Here is a 22,377-nt window from a genome sequence, read left to right on the forward strand (position 1 = left end):
AGATGGCGCATTGCCCATGGGGTTGATTGTAGGTTGTGCTTTGGCCTTGGGGGCTTCTTGTTTCCCTCCGACACCAAATGGGATCGGAACATTTACACCTATTGAGCTTGTTTTCCCAATACCTTTTTCCACACCAGAGTCAAGCAGGGCTTTTTCCACAGCCCTTTCCCCTTCTCTTTGCCACCTGGTTTGCATGCCCTGCAGACACTGTATCTGCAGAGTGTCCCATGTGCTTGGCTCTCCACACATGAGAATAAAAAGTTTGCATTTGAAAGTGCCTAAAAATACTGTTGCTGATGCAGGAGTCACATTAGACTCCAGCTCCCTCTTCCTGAGCTATGTTGTGGGCCCTAGAGTGGGGAAAAAGGAGGAGATGCCTTTGTGCCCCTAAAGCAACAGCTCTACCAAGAGGGTGTGCCTGGGGGAGGGGGAATGGGGTGGGGCAGGGCAAAGCTCTGCCTGGAGGTTGCTGTTGGATTGGTTGTGGTGGGACATGTCTGCTGGTGGTGCCTGCAGAACATGCTTGCTTGGAGTGGGCTGTGGCTGTTGATGGGAGGAGGTATGGCTCTGTGGGGTGAAGATGGTGTTTTACCTGCCACGTGGGCTTGTTCAGGGTAAGGGTTGAGATGTGGCTCTGGGCTGCAGGGAGTGGTCTTGTGGGATGAGGTATGGTGCATGGCTTTGGGATGCAGAGTGGAGATGAGCCTCTTAAGTAAGGGAGAAGGAGCCATGCCCCAGTAGAAGCTTCCTCTCATTTCCTGATGTGTTGTGTTGTTCCAGCTCTGGTTCTAGCCTGCAGCTCGCTCACGTCTCATCACTCTGCTTCTTCCTTGTAAACCGTGCTGCCATTCCCTCAAACTACCTCTCAGATTCAAAGCTCCTGATTAGAGCATGACTTTGTCGTCAGCTCCATCCTAGCTTCATTTCTCATCTTGAAAGGGACACTAGCACATTTGCCCTCTGGGGTTGATGGAGCAAAAGCCAAACCAAGCTGCACCCCATTGCTCCAGCCATGCCTCTTGCCCATTCACAAGCCAGGCCCCATTCCAAGTTCCCTTTGCGCCTACAGTCATTTCTGCTTCCCCCCTCTCTCCCCCGGCTGCTGGGGGCAGGGATGCAGTGTAACAATCCCACCCAAACAGCTGGTCACTCCAGACTCCCAATAAAAATCTGGCATCTGGGACAAAGGACCAAAGTTAGGTCCTATAGCTTTAAATGGAGTGGGTGGGAGAGAAGCCTAAGATTGTGTCTAGGCTACAGACTTCTGCTGGAGCTATGAGTTTGGGCTGTGAAGTGGTGTGATCCCTGACTGATATAGCTGTACTGGCAGCAGCCTGTAGGGTAGGTACAGTGGCAAAACTGCACTTTTACTAGTCTAGCTTGTTTTTCTCAGGGTTAGAGGGTATAGCTGAGTTCACACTAGGAGCCCTTTGCTGGTATAGATCTGGCCTAAGACACACCATCCTCTACCTCTTCCTCCTTCCCCAATGAAAAGTGTTCTTGGTTGATGGGCATGGACCCTACCAGCAGATTCCTGTGGCTATCCCATGGCCACAGCTCATACTTGAAGTTCATCAACATAAAGGAAGAGAAACCTAGGATTTACCAAAGGGGTGGAAAACACTGGTCTATCCAAACCAGCATCCTGCTTCTGCCAATTCCTGATGCTCTTGGGAAAGGTTAAAATTCCCTGTAATGCCCGTGGCCAATTGTATACACCTGCATGTGGGGAGAAAATTCCTTTTCTAAGAACCCGATCTGTGCTGGATTCTCACTGATGGGTCTTTGGTTCCTAGCTCGAGACTGGTTAGAACCCTCTCCTAGCTCTTCAGGTTTTGGGGCCCTAGAAAACAGCATGGCATCAGTGCCAGGCTGCTTACTGGCAGTTTTGTCTGCTATCCCCACGGAGTATAAATGTCTCCAAATGTTCAACACCATGGCTAGTAAATGAGCTTGCTTCAGGGACTGCACCTCATCAAACCAGCACTCCAGCTCTTCCCCATGTCTCAGCTATACTTATCTGGTGGTGGTTTGTGTCGGAAACTGCTTTCCAGGCAGCTGTGGTCATCTGTGGGAAGTTTTGAGGCCATTGCCTGGACATGTTGGCATGGTGGTGCATGTTTTGGCAACTTCCTTGGCATTGAGGAGCCACTATTCTTTGGCCTTTTCCAGGGCTCCAATACCTGTTTTTATCTTTTGGCTGGTGTCTTGAAACTGAGCGTCATCCACCTCAGCGTGTCTCTCTGTTTGATGCTTGTTCTTCACTTAGTGCTCCCAGAGCCCTGTTTTTGTGTATGGTATTGTTTTGGCAGGTGTCTTTTGGTGGCAGGTTTTTGGTCTGCGAATAAATGCTTGTGATAGTGTTTGTTTTACAGGTGAGGTTCTGGGTAGAGGCAGTGGTTCTTGGAGAGGGAGCTGTGCAAGCTGCAGGAGAGTTTGCTTTCTGCCTTGGTCTCTGACTGGGGTCAATTCTTGACAGAATTTCTCTCTGGGAATCAGGCATTGGAGTTGGGCTGATATTCCTGAAAAAGGGGATTGCCTGCATTTCTGTTCCGGGGCTGGTGTATGTATGCAAAAAAAAAAAAAAAAATTACACTTAGAATACACCCAGATTCCATATTATTCACTTCTCTACTGGGAAGCTAATGGGCAAAGCCCTAATATCTGCCATCACTTGGCAAAGAGGTGACATAGGTATCAGCAGAGGCTGTTGGCGTCAGAAGAAGGGAAAACAAGGAGGCAGGAGGCTTCTCCTGTGCTCAAAAATCTGTCACAGGCTGCTGAGCATGCTGATATTGTCTGCCTCAGAGTTTACCGCTAGTGCCAAGGTGTTGGACACATCAGCAGATGTACCTGAGTGGTGAAGAGGTGTGAGAAGTGCCTTCAAGCCCTCTGAGGCATCCCAGAGTGGCCCTGTAAGTTGGGCTTTCTGACACCCCCTGTCAAAGCCCCAACTCTGGACAGCTCTGCCTTAAGGCTTCTGGATTTCACCCTCCTGCATTCACTTGACTGAAGCAGGGAGGAGGATAAAGTTTCTGGGTATATTCTGGGCAACCTAGCTTGATTACTCCTGCTCTTGTGAAACTATCCTGAAGCCTACAATGCTGACTTCAGGCCATCCTGTTGCTCTCTCTTGGCAGGTGTACGATCAGTTGATGAATCAGAGTAACAACTGCACCAAGACTGAGGCTTGAACCCCCAAGAGTTTGGTGCTCCAGGTGCAAGAAACTCTGGTCTTGGTGCTGGTGTCCCTGGCACTGATAGTTGTGGCAAAGCCCGTGATGGTGTTTTCCAGAGAACTTGGGATGACCCGCATTGTGTGGACAATTTCAGCTGCATATTTGGGGGGGCGGGGCACAGGCTTGAGGGATCATGGCATGGATGGCTGCTATTTAGACTCATATGAACTAGAAGATTGGTACAGATTCAAAGGCCAGGAGCGGACCATTGTGCTCGTCTAATCTGACCTCCTACATAACTCAGGCCAGAGAACCTCACCCAGTGATTCTTGCATTGAGTCCAATAACTTAAGACACTGAATGGGGATGTAAAGACTGCAAATGATGGAGAATCTCTGTTGGCCAATGGTTAGTTACCGGTGCTGTTAGAAATTTGTGCCTTACTTACGGTTTGAATTTGTCCAACTTCAGCTTCTAGCCATTGGATCTTGTTCTTCCTTGTCTGCCAGATGAAAGAGCCATCTGCTATCAGAAATTTCCCCATGTAAATATTTCTAGGCTGTGATAAAGTCCCTTCTTAACTTAATTTTCAATAAACTAAATAGATGGAGCTCCTTATGTCTCTCACTGGAAGGCAAGCTTTCCAAACATTGACTGCTTCTTATGGCTCTTCCTTGAATCCGCCTGTTTTTCAATGTCCTTTTAAAAGTGTAAACACTAGAATTGGACCCTATATTCCAGCAGTAATCTCACCAGTGCCGTATACATAGGGAATGCCACTCCCTCCTCCTGCTCTCCCTGTTTCTACATCTGTCAAAGGCTACATTTCCCCAGTTGCACCCTTGAAGTGGGGAAGGGCATTTCACTTACCTCCTACATCGTTACCTGGAATCCCCTTCTGGATGTTCCTTCATCTGTGCTGCTTAAGTCCACCCCCTTTGGTGGGTACAGAGCAGTCCAAATGAAAAAGAAAATACTTCCATCGCCCTCGGGGCTTCATGCCAATAAGAGGAAGCCAGTCATTCAGATCCCCAAAGGAAGTCTTGGCCCCTATAGCTAAAGCCAAGGCTTAGTCCCAGGGGTTCCAACAAAGGCTGGTTTTCTTTTCTGTCGTCTTTCTCCAAAGTCTAGGCCAGGCAGCGTGCTCAAGCCTTTCTTTCAGTAACCTAGTGCCCTGGGCTGGGCGCCCTGTGCTCCAGGTCTGCTTGTTTCAGAGTGTCCCCTCAACTGGCCTGGATTCCTCCCTTTTAAGGGCCAACCCCAAGACCTGACAAGCCTCAGAGGCTTGTCAAATTGGAGCTGGTTGTGACCAAAGGAGTTCTGTATCACCACCTTGCCTGATGGCCGTGGGGAGTCATTTACATCACCACAACAACCAATAATGGCATTATCCATCTTAGCTGCAGCATTGCAATGGGGGCTCATGTTCAGTTGATTATCTACAACATCCTTTGCAGAGGCTCAGCTTTCCCAGATACAGGCCCCACCCTGTAAGTATAACCTACACTTTTGTTCCTGTATGTTGGGCCTTGCATTTGGTTGTATTAAAATGCATGGAGTTTGATTTACCAAATTATGTGGATTTCTCTGTAACAGTGATCTTGTCCCCCTCATACCACTCCATCAACCTTAATGGCTTCTGCTAACTTTATCAGCAGTAATAATTGAGCTATAACTATTTAAACCAAGGGGATTAGCCCTGATCTGCAGGGCTGACCACACACACCACAGTTCCCTAATGCTCTTGGTGGCAGATAGGAAGGAACTAATGTGTTTGGGGGCTGTGCTCCCTTGATATGAGTTATGAAACTGAATGTCAATGTCAAAGGCCATGCAGCCGCAGTGGACAGCCCCTCAGACAAGGGGGTGCCAATCTTACAAGTGTGAAATCAGAGTTGACTCATGGAGAACAAGTTACTGGTAAGTAACCTTTTACTTTTTCCAGGTCCTTGATAAAAATATTGAGTATCATTGGGCTGAGAACCAGTTTCTCACAACACAGTCTTTCACTGATAGATCTCAAAATGTTAATAGAGTATCATTTGTTAGCCAGTTTTTAGTACACTTATTACGTGCTATGTTAATATTATATAGTGTTAATTTTTTAATCAGAATGTTGTGTGGTACTAAGTCAAATGCCTTTCAGAACTCTAGGGGTGTTGTGTCCCCCAATTACTCTTATCAATTAAACGTGTAATAGTCTCAAAAAATAATATCCAGTTTGTTTGACAGGGCATTAATTATATTCTCATCCTGTAATTCTTTATTGATTGAGTCACTTATCAGCTGTTCCATTATTTTGCTTGAGATCAGTGTCCTCCTTGCTCTTTTTAAATATTGCACAAGATAAGCTTTTTTCTAGTCCTCTGGAAATTTCCCATTATTTAAAGATTTACTCAAAATTAACATTACTGGTCCAGAGAGTTCCTTGGCCAATTCATTTAAAACTCTTGGGTGCAAGTTACCTGGTGTACCTGTTGGGTTTCGGGAAGTGGGCAGGCAGAAGCCCGCCCACTGTTTAAGGGTCCGTCCCCCCCCGCCCAAGGGGAGGATCTACAGGACCTCAAAACCCCACTGAGTTCAGGGGACAACTAATAAAAGAACAGGGACAGGAGTGCGGTCAGAGGGTCAAAAGAAGGGAGCCTGACGGGGACACCGAGCAGAGAACCCCGGACAGCACCCACTGCTCCTCGAAGGCGTCAAGGGAGCCGGTCGAAGCCGCCCAGAGGAACTCTGCCCGGATGCGTGAACGGACAGAGGATCGGAAACAAACCCCACAGTCACCGGAGTCTCCATTGGCCAACCTCCTCTCCCTGGTTGTGTAGATGGCCATTTGAGCCAGGGCGAGGAGGAGGTTGACCAGGAGGTCCCGTGACTTTGTGGGGCCACGGATAGGGAGTGCATAGAGAAGGAGGTGAGGGGAAAAGTGCAGCCAGAAACGCAACAGTATGTTCGTGAGGAGCTGGTGTGGGGGCTGCAACCTGGCGCACTCTAAGTAAACGTGCGCCAGGGTTTCCCTCGCACCGCAGAAGGGGCAGGTGTCTGGGACAGGGGTAAACCGTGCCAAATCTGCAGTCCGCCCCAGGGAGCGGGGGCTAGATAATGACTGGCAGTAGTCACTGAGGCAAGGTTGGGGTTCCCCTGGGAGGGGAGACCCAGAGACTGCGTGGGTACTGCAGAGGGCAGAACCCTGAGAGAAAGGTCACCGGGCTCTGGGAGGGTCACTGGGCCAGCAGCAGGCAAGACATCAGCCGGCAGAGGGCGCTCTGGAGCTGAAGAAAAAGCTAATTCCCTGGACAACTAGCAGGAGGCGTCGCGCTGGTGAGTCATCACCCCATCTCACCTGGACTTGCTGATTTTAAAATGTTGAACTTTAGTAGAAGTTGTTTAACACCTTCATTATTCTAGTGATCTCCCCACACAAAGCGTAGCAGCCCGGCCCCAGCCTGCTCCACTCCGCCAGCTCCCAGCCACATCGCTCCACTTCCCACCGCCGCCGGTGAGTGTGGGGAGATTGGGGAAAGGAGCCCCCCCTTTTCCCCTGGTGGTGGGAAGCGGAGCAATGCGGCCCCAGTCTGCTCCGCTTTCCTTGCCCCGGCCCCAGCCATGTCGCTGGGGAAAGGTCCTGCACTCACCTGCAGTGGGAAATGGAGCGCCGCAGCTGAGAGGTGGCGGAGTGGAGCGGGCTGGGGCCGCGTCGCTCCGCTTCCCGCCGCCAGTGAATGCGGAGGGCATCCTTTCCCCAACCTCCCCGCACTCACCGACGGTGGGAAGTGGAGTGCCATGGCTGGGAGCTGGAGTGGAGTGGACTGGGGCCAGGCTGCTCTGCTTCCCGCCTCAGGGATGTTTCTGTGGTAGACATCAGCAAAGCTGATCTGGGGTCCTCTCCCCATGCGTTTACGAGGTGTTTTTATTTGGACTGGCCTGCAGGAAGGAGTCCTGTTTCAGACTTGTGTTTCAGAACATGTTCACAAGACAGGGGAGTTCTTGTGGCATCTATATACTCAGTGCTGGCTCAGCGTTCAGGGAGTTAACAAAGCAACTGCCAGCATGCTCAGCCAGAGCTGATTTGGTAACTCCAAAGGATTAAAAAGGCTGCAAGGCAGGTAGATGCCTGGTCGACACCACAGAGGTAGGTCGACACAAGGCAGCTTATGTGGACCTAACTCTGTAAGAGTCTACACTAAAATGTCACTCCCACCGATGTGATTTGCTCTCTATGCCCACTTAATAACGCCACCTCTGCAAGAGGTATATCAGTTAAATCAATGCGGTGTCCGTGTAGACACTGCGTTACTTATGTTGACTTCAGTGGCCTCTAGGAGGTGTCCCACAATGCCCCACTGTGACCATTCTGGTCATCTTTTTTAATTCCACTGCCCAGAGGCCAGGTACACAGGTAGACACCGCTCCTCTTTTAAAGCTCCACACATTTTTGAAATTCCATTTCCTGTTTGCTTGGTATGGATAGCTCACCTAGCAGCTGACCATGCTGTCTCAACGCTGCAGAGACACTTCCTCCTGGCGTACACCAAAAGTGGTGGATGGCTGTGGGGGCATAGCTCTGATCCAACCACAGAAATGTGGAAACTTGGGACATGGGGCAGAAGGGCTATAAGAGGGACCTGCAGCAGTGCTGCATAAAAGTCAAGGAGCTGTGGCAGTGTACCAGAAGGCAAGGGATGCAAATAGTGTCTCTGGTGCAGAGAGGCTGGCATGCTGCTTTTACAAATTGTTGCATGCCATTCTCGGTGAAGGCCCCACCACCACTGCCAAGAGCCCTGTGGATACTTCAGGGGAGCTGGAGTAACAGGCCCCTGAAGTGAACAGTGAGGAAGAGGTGTTGGACAAGGAAAAGGAGGAGCATGGGGTACAGGCGACCAGGGTGGATCCAGTGGCATGGTGAGCAAGGACCTCTTTCTGATGCTTGAGCAGTCAACCCAGTCTCTGTTGTCCAGCACCAGCGAGCCTGATGCAGGGGAAGGAACCTCTGGTAAGTATGCAGTTAGCTTTGATATTGCTTTGGTATTGTCTATTCGTTTACTCTTTTTTGATCGTGCTAGAAGAGGTAGTGAAATAGCTAATAGAGGTAGAGGAACTGCCCCATGGTCTATGAATCCCAAGGAGAAGTGAGAATGTAGTGCCTGTAACTTGTGTGGATCAAAGGGAGTGAGTTCAGTATGCCAAGTTTCCATTTATCTTGTGAATACACTCACAATAGTACCTTTGTGCATTGCATCTTTTGCAGCTGGAAATGTGGCCTTGAGGGTCTCTTCATCCAGACCAGCAGAGCGGCTGTGCCACATGAGGAGGAGAAGGAAGAGGACATGGGATGATGTGTTCCAAAAGATCTTGCAAGCCTCTAGTGCTTCATATACCGAGCATGGGGCTTAGAGGATCACCCTCATGGATAGAATGGACAGGGATAAAGCAGAGAGGAGAAAAACACAGGAAAAGGAGAGAGACGTGCAGCAGGAGATGCTGGTGCTTCTCAAGTGTCAAACAGGCTGGAGACTCTTGTTGATCTTCAGCTTCAACAGACCCATGCTCGCCTCCCTCTGCAGCCCATAGAGAGCTGCATTCTGGCACCTCTCCACACTCCTGTCCTCCCACATGGTGTCCAGGGACGACGCATTACCCCTACCACTCCCCCCTGTGACAGAGGCAGTTAGTGTGTGTGAGAAGTGGAAATAACTGTTCTTTCTTCAAAGGTTCTTTTCCCTGTATTTATAAAGTTTCATTCAGTTACAAATGTATGTTTGCAGGGGTTTGGAATAAAAGTCTATTTATGGAAACTTAATTCATTTTTATTAGCTCACAACATATGATGACTAGGGCTGACATTCACAGATAATAGCAATAGGTGCATTTCCAATGTTATATTACTACACACAGCACTCATTACAAGGTTCATATGGGGCTGCGCATGCGCAAAAAAAAAAAAAAAAAAAAGCCAGGTAGAGCATGATACAGCAGCACACATCATTGCGGCTCTCTATTAAAATGGTCTTTCAAAGCCTCTCTGAGTCGCATAGCTCCCTGCTGAGATCTTACAGCTCTGGTGTCTGGCTGCTCAAAATCAGCAGCCAGCTGTTCCACCTCCACCCCAGTGGAAACTTCCCCCCTTTTGCTTCACAGATACTATGAAGCACGCAGCAGGCAGCTATACCCAGTGGGATATTTTTTTCACTGAGTAATCTCATGAGTAAATAGTGCCAATGTCCTCTCAAATGGCCAAAGGCACATTCAGCTGTTATGCTGCACCTGCTGAGTCTGTAATTCAAGCGCTCCTCGCTGCTGTCAAGGTGGCTGGTGTCCAGCTTTGTGAGCCACAGGGCTAAGGGGCAGGCTGGGTCTTCCAGGATCACTATCGTCATTTCAACATCCCCAGTGGTAACCCTCTGGTCTGGAAAGAGTCCCTGCTTGCAGCTTTCTGAACAGGCCTGTGTTAAAAATGTGTGTTCTACACCTTCCCTGACCATCTTGCGTTGATGTCAGTAAAGTATCCCTGGTGATCTATCAGCACTTGCAATACCCTAGAAAAGTAGCCCTTTCCGTTGATGTATTTGGGCAAGGTGGTCTGGTGCCAAAATAGGGATATATGTGCCATGTACCCCACCCTGTCTCAGTTTTGGAACCCCATTGCTACACAACCAGCCACTGTCCTGCACATTGCCCACAGTCACAAACCCTCATAGCAGGATGCGATTAATGGCCCTGAAAACTTGCATCACAGCAAGCCCCATGGTGGATTCCCCAACTCCAAATAGATTGCTACTGATCTGTCAGTAATCTCGCATTGCCATCTTCCACACAGTGATTGCCACTTGCTTCTCCACTGTCAGTGCAGCTCTCACTGTGGTGTCACTGCACTGGAGGGCTGGGGCAAGCTCTGCATGCACTTCCAGGAATGTGGCTTTGCCCATCTGAAAATTCTACAGCCACTGTGCCTCATCCCATACCTGAATAACAATACAATCCCACCAGTCAGTGCTTGTTTCTTGGGCCCAGAACTGGTGCTTCCCCATCTGCAGCTGCCCCGTGAAGGCTAGCAACAACCTTCAATTGTTTGTGTTCCACAACAAGCTAGCTCCATGGAATTGTGATTCTCCCTTCAGCTCCTCTGGTGGCTCTGCAAATGCTGCAGGATCAGGCGCCTTATGCTCATAAAATGGTGCAGACCTGTGCAGGAAGCATGCTTCTCACAGACACAGCGAATGTGTGGATTTGTGGGGCTTTTGAAAAGAGTCACAGACATCATAGGATGCAGATAAAATTATGGGATGGAGAAAACTGCATCATGGGATGTTGAAACCGTTTTCCCAGTTGCCTCTGAGTGACTCATTTGCCCCCATGAGGCATTGCAAACCCTTCCCAAACCATCTTGCACTAGATGGTGGCAAGTTGTACAGGGGGATAGCTCCCCGCGGTGTCTGCTGTCTGCATCAGTACAAGTGCTGGTAGCGAGGACGCACACCACTGACGCAAGGAGCATGGTGTGGATATGCAAAAGCAGTTTAATTACTGTGGCAGCTGTACATTGGTGTAACTTAGGCTCGACTTAATTTTGTAATGTAGACTTGCCCTGAGGGGGACTGCAGGGAGAGGAGTCCTTCAGCAGGCTGGTGTAAAGCTTCCAAACCAACCAGCCCACCCAGCAAAGGGAGGAGCAGGTCAAAGAAGCTGGGGAAGACTACAGAGGTAAAAGTAACAGCAAGGGATTGAGGAGGACTGGTTTCTGGCTGTCCCAAACAATGGCCCTGAGCTGCAACCCAGTGGAACCCTAGCCGGGGGCTTCCTAGAGAAGACGCTCCTTAACACAGGTGAACTAGGCCCGGTTAGCCCCTATTACAGGAGATCAAACTTTCCCACCACCAAATGAAGCTTTGTGGTGGTTTCACACAGTGGCTAATCTTGTCTGTGTGTTTGGCCTCTGTGGCTCATTCCGCAGGCTTGTACATGGCACCTAATTGTGGTTTTGAGAAGTGTCTTTCTCTGCTTTGTACATCAAATGAAACCCCTCCCTGTTCACTGGGCTGGTGTTGACCTTACTGCTGCTTGCTGCTGTGGTGTACTAACTTCTTACTCTCCAGAAGCGGGAATCCCAGTAGAGGGCATCTTTAGAAAAGGAGAAATTATTTAACTTATTCTACTTCTCCTCTCTGGAGCATTCTCACCTCCGCTAAGGCTCTGGACCTTTTCTTCATTGAGAGGCTTTTCTCTTGCACTCATTTTTTTTCTCTCTTTTCCTTTCTCTGAGGCACATCTTAGATTTTATGTTCTCCTCATTCTGGGAGCTTTGCCTCCTATCCAGCCAGCGGAACTGCCTGGAACAGACGGAGGGCAGCATTTATATTTGGCAGGAGGTAGCATACGACAGTAGTAGGGGGCATGGCTCTCTGTTACTGGTGCCTTAATGGGACAAGGGGAGCTATGCCAGTCTCATGCTGAAGAGATAGGGCTGTGTGAGATGATGTCTTCAGAGAAGTAGAGTACCAGGTGAATCATTTTCCTTTCCTGAGGGCAGCAGTGCTCAGCTGCCACCCTGAAGTAAGATATTTGGCTGTTCTTATTTTAGTTGATAACTGAAAATGTTTACAATGTCTGGCTGCAGAGTCAGACTCTTACCTCCTTCTAAAGACAGTTTCCTCAGATCTGTTTCTGCTCCACACATGTATTTCCTGTGTGTTAGTTCGAAGTAAACTGCCTCTTGAGTGATGCCTGGCTTTTCTGCTGTGGGCAGGAAGAGTAGAAGGAGCTGGTCAAGTCTCACTCTGCCCTTCATCATCTTGCACTGCAAACTTGTTTGAGAGAGAAAACTATTTGGAGGGTTCATCTTTGCTGCACCCTATTTATAGTCTATGCTCGACGGTGTGGGCTTGTGACTGGAGTGAAATACGCTCTCTCAAGAGGTGTCAGCTGCTTGATGGGGGTTACTTTCTCTTCATAGTAAGATCATCTTTGACCATATGAACTCCAAATGGGCTCCATTCACCCGAGCTGTGAGGTGACTTCTACACAGCCAACTGGTGTGGCAGGCCCCAGCTCCTCCAGAGAGGATGCTGGACTAAACACTGTAATAATTCCCTCCTCGTAGGTGCTAGAGCTATAGGGAGCATCCACCAAGTGGTATTATGGCGTAGGGTGAGAGGAAGAGTCTTGTGCTGGCCACAGGAACTTAGAGGACCCAGGGGCAAGAGACTCAGAGGTACTACGGATAGGAGCAAGCTGAGGAGGCGCACCTGCACTGTGCTAGCTATTTTGGGGCCAGTTTAGGACACTGTGATGAAGTGGGACTGGTTTTAATGTTTCCTCTGAATACTGTGTTGGTGCCTCAGCTCTGGCCGATCCGCAGTCGCCTGGCAACTAATGGCCTGGGCCCTGTCCCCCTGCAAGGGGATGCTAAAGGTGCTGGAGACAGAGAGGTCAGGTGACCTCCTGGCCCGGGAAAGGAATTGAGCAGAGGAGGCGGGGTTGGAGGGGGTTTCAGTCTGGAGCTGGCTAGGGACGAGGAGTGAAGTGCAGACGTGGGGGTCTGGCTCACTGCCCCCCAGAATGGACCCGGCCGAGGGGTCCCGTTCGCTGTACCTACAAGCTCTGTTTTACACCGTGTTCCTGTCATCTAATAAACCTCTGTGTCACTGGCTGGCTGAGAGTCACGTCTGACTGCAAAGTGGGGGTGCAGGACCCTGTGGCTTCCCCAGGACCCCGCTGGGGCGGACTCGCTGTGGGAAGCGCAGGGAGGGGCAGAGGATGCTGAATGCTCCTAGGAGAGACCCAGGAGGTGAAGACGTGTGAGCTTTTGGCTCTGAAAAAGTCTGCTCCGAGGGAGAGGAGGCTCCCCAAAGTCCTGCCTGGCTTTGTGGGGAGCAGTTCCAGAGCATTGCCTGGGGACTCCGTGACAGACACTCAAGTGATAGAGCTGCCACAGCTTCCCTGAAGAGAGATTGGAAAAAATAGGGATTGTTACCTTTAAAGAGGAGACGTGATAAAGGTCTGTAAAATAGTGACAGGTCAAGAGAAGGTAGATCAGGAGCTCCTGTTTTCCCTGTCTCATGACAGAAGAACAAAGGGACATTTTAATGACATTAAAAGGTGGCAGATTCAAAACTGAGAAAAGGAAATACATTTTTACGCAGTTTGTAATTAACCAGTGGGACTTGCTGCCACAGAGTGTCACTGAGACCACAAACTGACCATTTAAGAAGTGAGTGGACATTTACAGGCTTGAGAATGTCCAGGGTTAGAATAGTGACGGGTAACAAAAGTTGGAAGGCACATTAAACCTCCTGCCTCAGAGCTTAGACCCATTTCTAACTCTTAGGGATTAGAATGATGCTTTATCCTACATCTGCTCTTGTGGAGTTCTTGCTCCTTCCTCTGAAGTGTCCAGTTCTGGCCTCTGTCAGAAAAAGAATGCCGCACTGGCTAGACCATAGATTTGATCGAGCTGGGCACTTCCCAGGATCCCTCTCCCTCTGGCTTTTACACCTGTCATATAGTTGGTGGTAGTTTTCCTTGTTTAGCAAAGACATATGTATTTCACTCTCCGTTTCTCCTCATAATTCCAGCTTCTCCAGCCCTTGATCATGTTTGTGGCTGTCCTTTGACTTCAACTTCCAATCTCTCACATAATGAGGAGCCCAGAAGTGATCTCATTTCAGCAGGGGTAGCACAGATTGGTGCATCCTTGCTGCCTAGCTTGCTCGGGACCAGTTTCAGGGTAATTCCCCAAGATACTAGTTTATGATTTTCTGTTATGTTTTGTCAGTGGTTTTTAGCCTCTTGGGGTTATTTCTGTCTTCACTCATAACCCGCCTTACTCCCCAGCGGAAGGTTTCTTTCTGCAGAAACCAAACACTCCGCAACTCCTGCACCTATACAGCTGGGATCCCAGAGATATGTCCTTGTCTCCCTGTGTTTTTTGACTCCAAGCTCTTGGGGATAGTCTGTCTCCATGGCGAGGGCTACATAGATTGCAGGGGATTCCTACAGTGGGGGCAGGGGAGGGGTGGCTCCTGGTGGTGAGATGGACTGGCTGGGAGAAAAGGCATTTTAAATAGTAACACATGGGCAGCTGTGTGAGAACTGACCCATCCTGCCCCCTGGTCTGGCTCTGGTGAAGTACTGAGGGGGCAATAGCGCACCCGTCCCACTACGCATTACAGATTGCTGAATAGCTACACAGAGTCCTCTGAATTGAAACACAGTTCCTCTGTAGTAGCTCACCGTGTTTCTCTGCTGTAAACATACTCACTCACCCTTGTAGTTGAATCTTGGCTATGGTGGAGCATAGGCATGTGGTGGTAAATTCCCAGGCAGGCAGAGCTCAAGGCAGCTTTTTGGCTCCAGAAGTTTGTAACTCCCTCTTATACTGTGAGAAGTGGAGGTGGGTCGCTTGTCTCCTGGTCTGTGCTAGATTTCCACCAGGAATCTCCTGGTACAGCCTGGAAGAGTGTGTAATGCTGTATGTAGACACTGTAACATTGACTTTCTGGCTCTTTCTCATTTCCAGTTTGCTGCTTCTAAATGGATTCCAGTGAATTTCCTGGATCTTTGGACCCACTTTCTCTGCCTGATAAGCCACTGATTGGTGATCTCCCTGCTGACATGGAGTTTGGGGAAGATCTTCTGGGCTCCCAGACAGCTTCTACACAGCAAGCGTCAGGTCTTCAACCCCCTGTGATGGAATGGGATCAGACCAAGCAGGTCACAGCAGATGGGGACTTAGACCTTTTGGTGAAAGCGGACAGTTTGGCTGACCTAAGCAAATCAAACGATCTTGATCTAAATAAACCCAGTGTCTTGGACGTTCTGGAGAAACCTGGAGTCTTAGATGACTTAGATGACGCCACTGACTTGATGGTTCTAGATAAACCAGGGGATTTGGAGGGTCTGTACAAGGCACATTCTTCCCAGGACATGGCGGATGGGCATGGGGACTCCTCTGTGCTGGCTAGGGAAGACATTGTGCCAGAAGCTTGGAAAGAAGGGGAAGATAAACCAAAATATGACTCTGGGGACCTAAAAGCTGATTGTACTGCTGCGCATTGTGATGGCAACACCCTGGAGTCCCCCCAGCAGCCCATTCCTGTCGCAGGGGAGCTGAGCTGTGCGCCACCCACAGAGGAATTTACAACGCAGCTCTCAAGTTTGCCAGCGGTTTCGCCACAGCCCAGTCTTAAGCAGGCAAAGAAAACAAGGTTGAAGGCACCAAGGAAAAGCTCCCCTGTGCAAAAAGAGGAGGCAGCAGCAGCAGCAGAAGGGCTAGAACCGAGCCCTGCCCTGCCCCCTGAGCACACTGAGGAAGGCCAGGCTGAGGAGGGGGATGAGGATGGTGGCAATACCCTCAGACAAGAGAGCAGCATGCCGAAAGCACAGGAGACCACACTGTCATCATCCCCAGGTAGGTCTTCCAGTGCTGGGGCGAAGTTCTTGCATGACAAGTAGTGGGCAGCCTCTGCTCCAGTAAACTGGAGACTGATCAGCTCTCGACTTACCCTGGGGTCTCCTGCCAGAGTTCCCTCTAATTTTTCCCACCCATGTGCAGAATACATTTTATTATGTGCACCACTATGGAGGTGATGTGTGACACATGACCCTCATATTGGTGCAAATAACAAAATTCATGTGGTGGGGGTGGGGCCGAGGGGTTCAGAGAGTGGGAGGGGGCTCAGGGCTTCAGCAGAGGGTTGGGGTGCAGGCTCTGGCTGGGGGTGCGAGCTCTGAGGTGAGGCTGAAGGGTTCGGAGTGTGAGAGGGGGCTCAGGGCTGGGGCAGAGGGTTGGGTTGTGTGTGGGGGGTGAGGGCTCTGGGGTGGGCCCGGGGATGAGGGCTTTGGGGTGCAGGAGGGTCCTCCAGGGCTACGGCAAGGAGAGAGGATTCCCCCAGCTCTCCCCGCAGCAGCACCTGGGCTGGGGCTGCAGGATAGGCGCCCCTCCCCCTGTCCCCGCAGGTCTGGGCCAGAGCTGGGTTCGGGCTTGGGGAGGGGTGCCCTGGCTGCACCTGGGGCTGGGCCAGACCACTCCGGCCACAGCTGGGTCCACATCGCCCTGGCCACGGCAGGAGGGGCACCCCTTCCCCGGCTGGTCCCCAGCTGCGGCAGGTCTCCGGGCAAGTTCCCTGAGTGCCTGCACTGCTCTAAATAGGCTGCTGCACGGCTGCGCAGCTTACAGGAAACTTAGGTCTCTTCTGTGTGTGAACCAGCATTGCCGGCTAATTGGGTGGGCTGGGGAAGTGGCCCCAACAGGAGAGATTAATAGCTCTGGCAGTCAGGGCCCTGGGTGCAATTGAGCGCACTCATTGGCTGTCGTAGCTTGAAGTTTGGCCCTGTTGGCTACTGGTCCCCCTGCCAAAGCACTGGATTCAGCCCATGCTGGTGCGATTGGTGATGTCTGCGGCTACCTTGGCACTAGGGGTGGAGCAGCGTGGGCAGGGCATGTCTCCATTAGGCAGGGTTCATGCCTTGCTCTCCACACCAGGCTGAGGAAGGCCTGGGCCTACCCACACCCTTCCCAGGCTGAGTCTGTTCTGTGTTTACAGAGAGGATTCGGTCGCCAGGTTGGCAGGCTGGCTCTGAAAATGTAGAAGTGACAGCTGCAGCTGCCCAGTGTCTCTCTCCCACTCTGCATGCAGGCCTGCTACCCATGGCATGCTCCCGGGTGTGGATACCACACCTTGTATGTGGTTCTTCCTCCATGTGGCTCTGTGATATCAAGCCTTGCTGTGCATACGTAGGCAGGTGCAAATGCAGGTCGTCTTCCCTGTGATTTCTAGCCCCTCCTGTTAATGCAGAGGGCTGCTGTCTCTGAGCAGGAAGCTTTTCCCCTGCTCTGGAGAGAATCAGGGTCTGGGATTCAGGTGTCATCTGTATTTCCGTTGCAGGAGAAGACCTGGCCGGGAAGGGAAGCGAACAGCCAACTGAGAAGGTGAGGAGAGTTCAGACAAGTGCCTCTGTCTGCAACAGTACTTGAAGGCCACCCCTCTGAGTGAGCATGGGAAGGAGTGTGCATGTCTTCTGGGACAGACACCTTCTCTGTGCTGTGCAGGTGACTTCAATCTTAGCTCCCTGCCACCTGCCAGGCTACAGCCCCTTTCTCTTAAGCCAGTTCGGTCTCCCTGCCCTTCTAAACCCAGTCAGGATTTTGGCTGGGGTTCAGCAAAGCTTGAACCATCTGCAGTTAGTTTGAAAGAAGAGCCCTGTAGCTGGGCCCTGGGAGTGGCCGAGGCTCTCTGTCCATGGCCACCCCAGAAGATGGTTGGTCTGAATATTCTCTGGGTATCTTCCAGGAGCAGAAGAGAAGCGAACGAGCCAGGAGATCAGAGGCAGCCAGGCCTGAAACTGTGAATTCCTCCGAGAGCAGTAAGTAACCTAGGCTGGCCACTCAGCCCATGTCTAAGTGAGGGGAAGGAGAGGGGGCGGTTTGAGGAGTCATCTGAGAGGCCCCTTCCCAGCCAGGAGCACAATCCCCTGGGCAACACTGTCCCTTTCTCCCCACCCCACCTGGGGATCAGGAGGTGGGCTTCATTGTAGGGGCTTTCCTGGGGGAAAACATCCAGTGTCTGCCTCTGAGATGCAGAGTCTAAAAGTGCTTGTGGCATCTGCTGCTCCTTCCTCTAGGAGTGGGGAGGAGTTGTGCCCCTCGCACCCTGGCTGTGCCACCTGCTCCTTCTCTCTTGTGGGAAGGGGCTGGGGGGAGCTGCCTTGGTCTCTGTAATGCACAGTGGAACGGACAGAGACTTCTGCAGTCTGCTCTAAGTGTTTGCACTGGAACTTGCTGCTTGGCCCCAGAGAATCATGCCTTTCGTGTGGAGACAGCAGTGCCCAAGGCTCAGTGAGCCTGGGGGTTTCCTGCTTCATCCCCTGCCAGCACATTACAGCTTTCCAAGGTCCCTTACTCCTCCCCGCTGAGGAAATTCCAGGTTCTGCACCCTGAAATGGACTCCAGAAAGCCCCGTCCCCAGTCTGGACATAGGGTTATGCCGCGGTCCCTAACAGGGAATCTGTCTCTCCCTTTCCCTGCTCACAGTCCCGGTCTCTGACGAGGACTCGGATGCTATGGTGGATGATCCCAATGACGAGGACTTTGTTCCCTTCCGTACCCGGCGCTCGACCCGCATGTCCTTGCGCACACAGATGGCTCAGCGGGCTGCCCGCTCCACCGTCACCAAGATGACTTGTGCCAACTGCCGGACCCCACTGCAGAAGGGCCAGACCGCTTACCAGCGCAAAGGGCTCCCTCAGCTCTTCTGCTCCAGTTCCTGTCTCACCACCTTCTCCAAGAAACCACCTGGCAAGAAGATCTGCACCTTCTGTAAAAAGTGTGTGCCCTCCCTGCTTTATCCGCCCTCTCGCCCCCCTCCCCCCGCCTTCCATCTGACTAGCCACCCTTGCCCTCATCTCACCCACCTACCCATGTGCCCTGCTTTCACAGTATTGCTTACCCCTACCTACCTTTCCTCGCGCCCACCCTCACACTCTCCCCAACCCACTACCCTTCCTGCTGAATCCCTTGTCTACTCTCCCACCCATGTCACCCCATCCTGCTCCCTTGCCCCCCTTCATACTCCTGGCCTCCCTCCCAATACCCTGTCATTCCCCACCACAGGACTCCACTCCCTCTAGCTGCACTTTCTGCTCCCCCTCACATCCCCCTGTCCTGGAGCTCCTTGCATTACGGCCCACCCTCCCTCTTTGTCCTGGAGTGGGGGTGTCCCCTGCGCTAACCAGTCCCTTCCTGCCCTGCAGAGAGATCTGGAACACCAAGGATTCTGTTGTGGCCCAGATTGGCTCAGGTGGCTCTTTCCATGAGTTCTGCACCTCTGTGTGCCTCTCCCTCTACGAAGCGCAGCAGCAGAGACCAGCCCCTCAGCCTGCAGAGGCCTCGGACACCAGCCGCTGCAGTGTCTGTCACAAGCCTGGGGAGGTAAGCAGAGCCCAGGTCTCTCCATTGTTTGGCCCAAGAAGCTTTGAAGCCATCTGCTGGAGCTGGAGTTAATGCAACTGCCCACACCTTCCAGGTGCTTGTGAGCTGCCTAATCTAGTTATAGGGGCTTGGTTGAGCCTATCAGTATCTGGGTTGGCTTGGGGAACCTGCCAGGGACTCCTGTGGCCTCAGGCTGTGGCCTGTGTGCAGATTTGGGCTTGTTTTCAGATTCTTCCTTTTCCATTGTTTTCTACCCATCAGCCCCAGAGGCGCAGCGTCTGCTCTCTTCTCCCCACGCTGCCCCTTGCAGCTCCCCGTGCCGCTCATTCCATTGTCCTGTTGGGATGGGAGCCAGCCTGCATGGGTTTCCTAGAGTAATGGCCCTTCCTGCCCAGAGGCACAGGCCAGCTCGAGGGCCAGGCCCCTGCGGAATGGCAGGGGTGGGCCTGTGCTTGCATCTGAGGCAGTGCCTGGTGCTGGTGTGTGTACAGATCCAGCACGAGGTCAGCAATGGGAACGTGGTGCACCGGCTCTGCAGTGACGCCTGCTTCACCAAATTCCGAGCCACCAAGGGGCTGAAAACCAACTGCTGCGATAACTGCGGCCTCTACATCTACAACAAGGGGCTGCCGCTGGAGTACCTCTTCCATGAGGGCCAGCAGAAACGCTTCTGCAATTCCACCTGTCTCAATAGCTACAAGAAGGTGAGGTGTTCCTGGAGACAGGGAGGGGCTCTGGGGGCACCCATCTCCCTTTCCCGAGGCTTTACCAGCCTTCTCCTGGCTCAGTGCAGGGCGCTTCCTCTGCAGTAGCAGCAGCGCCGAGCAGTCTCGCTCTCATCTCCTCCAATGCTCAGGAAGCTTCTTAATAAAAGAGAGCCAGGCTCTCTTCAAAGCAGACCAGTGGAGGTGCACTGAGCTTACTCTTGCTGCTGGGGCTGCAGCTCCCCAGGCCTGGCCCTGGGACCCGTGGGCTGGCTGGATAAGTCGGCCTGGCCCTGGGACCTGTGAGCTGGTGCTCCTGGTCACTTGCCTAGTGAGGCTGATTGTCAAAGGCACAGAGCTGGCTCCTTACGGTGGAGCTGGTCAAAGGCACAGAGCTGGTTCTATCCTGTCAAGTATCAGAGGGGTAGCCGTGTTAGTCTGGATCTGTAAAAGCAGCAAAGAGTCCTGTGGCACCTTATAGACTAACAGAAGTTTTGGAGCATGAGCTTTCATGGGTGAATACCCACTTCGTCGGATGCATCCAACGAAGTGGGTATTCACACACGAAAGCTCATGGTCCAAAACTTCTGTTAGTCTATAAGGTGCCACAGGACTCTTTGCTGGTTCTATCCTCCTGTGCTGTGCAGGATTCCGTGAGCTAGACAATATCCCCACTGAGGGGCCTCTCTTGCATCCAGCCATGGGGTCCCTACAAAGCAGCTGTGTGCCCCAGGCTAGCCTGAGATCTAGGTGGGTTCTCAGATGGTAGAGAGGAGCATGACCTGCTCTTGGGCATTGCCAACAGCTGCCAGGGCCTGTGACCCAAGGGGGGAACAGAGTGCAATCTTGTCGTCCATGTTGTGTGTTCATGTCAGCCTGCTGTAGAACTGCCTTGTGGAGCCATTGAAGGGGATGGGAGGAGGGAGAGTGGGTAAGATGGGATGAGGATGGGCTAGGACATGGGATGGAGGAAAGCAGGGGCCTGAGCTCTCCAGTAGCCACCCTCTGCTTTATGCTTGCAGAAGAATACCCGCGTGTACCCCTGCATGTGGTGCAAAACGCTGTGTAAGAACTTTGACATGCTGCCCAACGTGGATCGGAGCGGCAAGATGGGCCTGTTCTGCTCCATCTGCTGCACCACCTCTCACAAAGTGAAGCAGTCGGGTCTGACCGGTAAGAGAACGTCAGCCCCAAAGGGCGGGCCCTGTGTCGCTGACCTCTGACCTGTCGGAGTGAGGCTTAGGGGGATCCCGCAGAGAGAGAGGTGTCACACGTTTGGGGATCTCCAACATTGCCCTAGGTAAGCCCGGGTTGGTCACCAAGCTGGAGTGAGGCTGCGACCTCCCTGTCCCCTGAGGCAGCATTTCTGCCCTGGCAAAGCCCAGCATCCCCGTTCTCCTGCGATTGTTGCACCAGGATGTCTGAGTACCAGGCCCACTATAACAGACCTGGAGAGAATGGGATAGGAACGTGCAGCCCATTTTCTCCCTCCAGTCCCACCTTCCACACTGCTGCCATCACTGTCTCTGTCTTGCTAGGTCCCGCTAGGCCCTGCAGCTTCTGCAGAAAGAGCCTGTCTGAGCCCTGCTATTACAACAAGACTGACCGGGTTGTGTACCAGTTCTGCAGCCCCAGCTGCTGGACCAAATTCCAGGTACTGAAACATGCTTCCTGTCAGGGAGGGGTCCCCCTCCCCTCTCCTCTCCCAGCAGAGGCTGCTGCTTCCTGGGACTCCAACAGGGTGGGCACACTGGAAAGTCTCAGCTGGGGCATAGGAGTAAATTACAACCAGCTACATCTTGCAGCCAGCCTAAGAGCAGAGGGTGGGACCAGCACCAGGGTTACTTACGAGCACAGTCCCTGCAACTCCTATGCCCCAGCTGGGACTTTCCAGTGTGCCCTCCCTGTAGGAGTCCCAGCAAGCAGCAGCCCCAGATAATGTGGACCAAGAGTCCTAAGAGAATTGGAGATCTTTGGCCCACTGACATGCATTTTTAGTGGATCTTGGAATACTGAGGAAATTCCAGAAGACTTGGAAGAGAGCTAATGTCATGCAATGGTTCAAAAACGATAAGCAGGATGACCTGTATAGTCCAGTTAGCCTGCCATCAATCCCTGGCAAAGTAATGAAAAAGCAAATACCGGAATCAATCAATAAAGAATTAAAGGATGGGAATGTAAGTCATGTCAGTCATCATGGCTTTATGGGAAATAGGTCTTGTCAAACAAACCTGGTTTGGCTGATGAAAGAGAACTGTGTAGATGTAATACAGTTAGACTTTAGTAAGGGGTTTGTCATAGTGACACGCAACGTGTTGATTAAAAAATTACCACTCTATGATATCCGTCAAGCACATGTTAAATGGATTAAGAATGGTTAATGGACAGATCTCAAAAATCAGAGGGGTAGCCGTGTTAGTCTGGATCTGTAAAAGTAGCAAAGAGTCTTGTGGCACCTTGTAGACTAACAGACGTTTTGGAGCATGAGCTTTCATGGGTGAATACCCACTTCTTCGGATGTATCATGCTCCAAAGCTCATGCTCCAAAGCTCGAAAGCTCATGCTCCAA

At 51.6% G+C, this 22,377-nt stretch overlaps 1 protein-coding gene across 7 annotated transcripts in view; it reads left to right on the top strand.

The window, feature by feature from the left end:
- The window catches only part of ZMYM3 (zinc finger MYM-type containing 3), a 66,880-nt gene that overhangs the window by 15,767 nt on the left and 28,736 nt on the right, over nucleotides 1-22,377 (top strand). For 6 of the 7 annotated variants that reach the window (XM_045031433.1, XM_045031430.1, XM_045031432.1 and 3 more), the window contains 8 exons: nucleotides 14,695-15,585; nucleotides 17,063-17,106; nucleotides 17,468-17,540; nucleotides 18,208-18,499; nucleotides 18,927-19,104; nucleotides 19,596-19,808; nucleotides 20,831-20,981; nucleotides 21,347-21,462. In XM_045031433.1, the coding sequence (XP_044887368.1) occupies nucleotides 14,709-15,585; nucleotides 17,063-17,106; nucleotides 17,468-17,540; nucleotides 18,208-18,499; nucleotides 18,927-19,104; nucleotides 19,596-19,808; nucleotides 20,831-20,981; nucleotides 21,347-21,462 (1,944 nt within the window). In that variant the 5' untranslated portion in view covers nucleotides 14,695-14,708. Of the gene's footprint in view, nucleotides 1-13,750; nucleotides 13,903-14,694; nucleotides 15,586-17,062; nucleotides 17,107-17,467; nucleotides 17,541-18,207; nucleotides 18,500-18,926; nucleotides 19,105-19,595; nucleotides 19,809-20,830; nucleotides 20,982-21,346; nucleotides 21,463-22,377 lie in introns of those variants that run through there. The other variant, XM_045031431.1, reaches the window with a different exon arrangement.

This window comes from Mauremys mutica, chromosome 9, assembly GCF_020497125.1.
Source record: "Mauremys mutica isolate MM-2020 ecotype Southern chromosome 9, ASM2049712v1, whole genome shotgun sequence".
Taxonomy (NCBI): Eukaryota; Metazoa; Chordata; order Testudines; family Geoemydidae; genus Mauremys; species Mauremys mutica.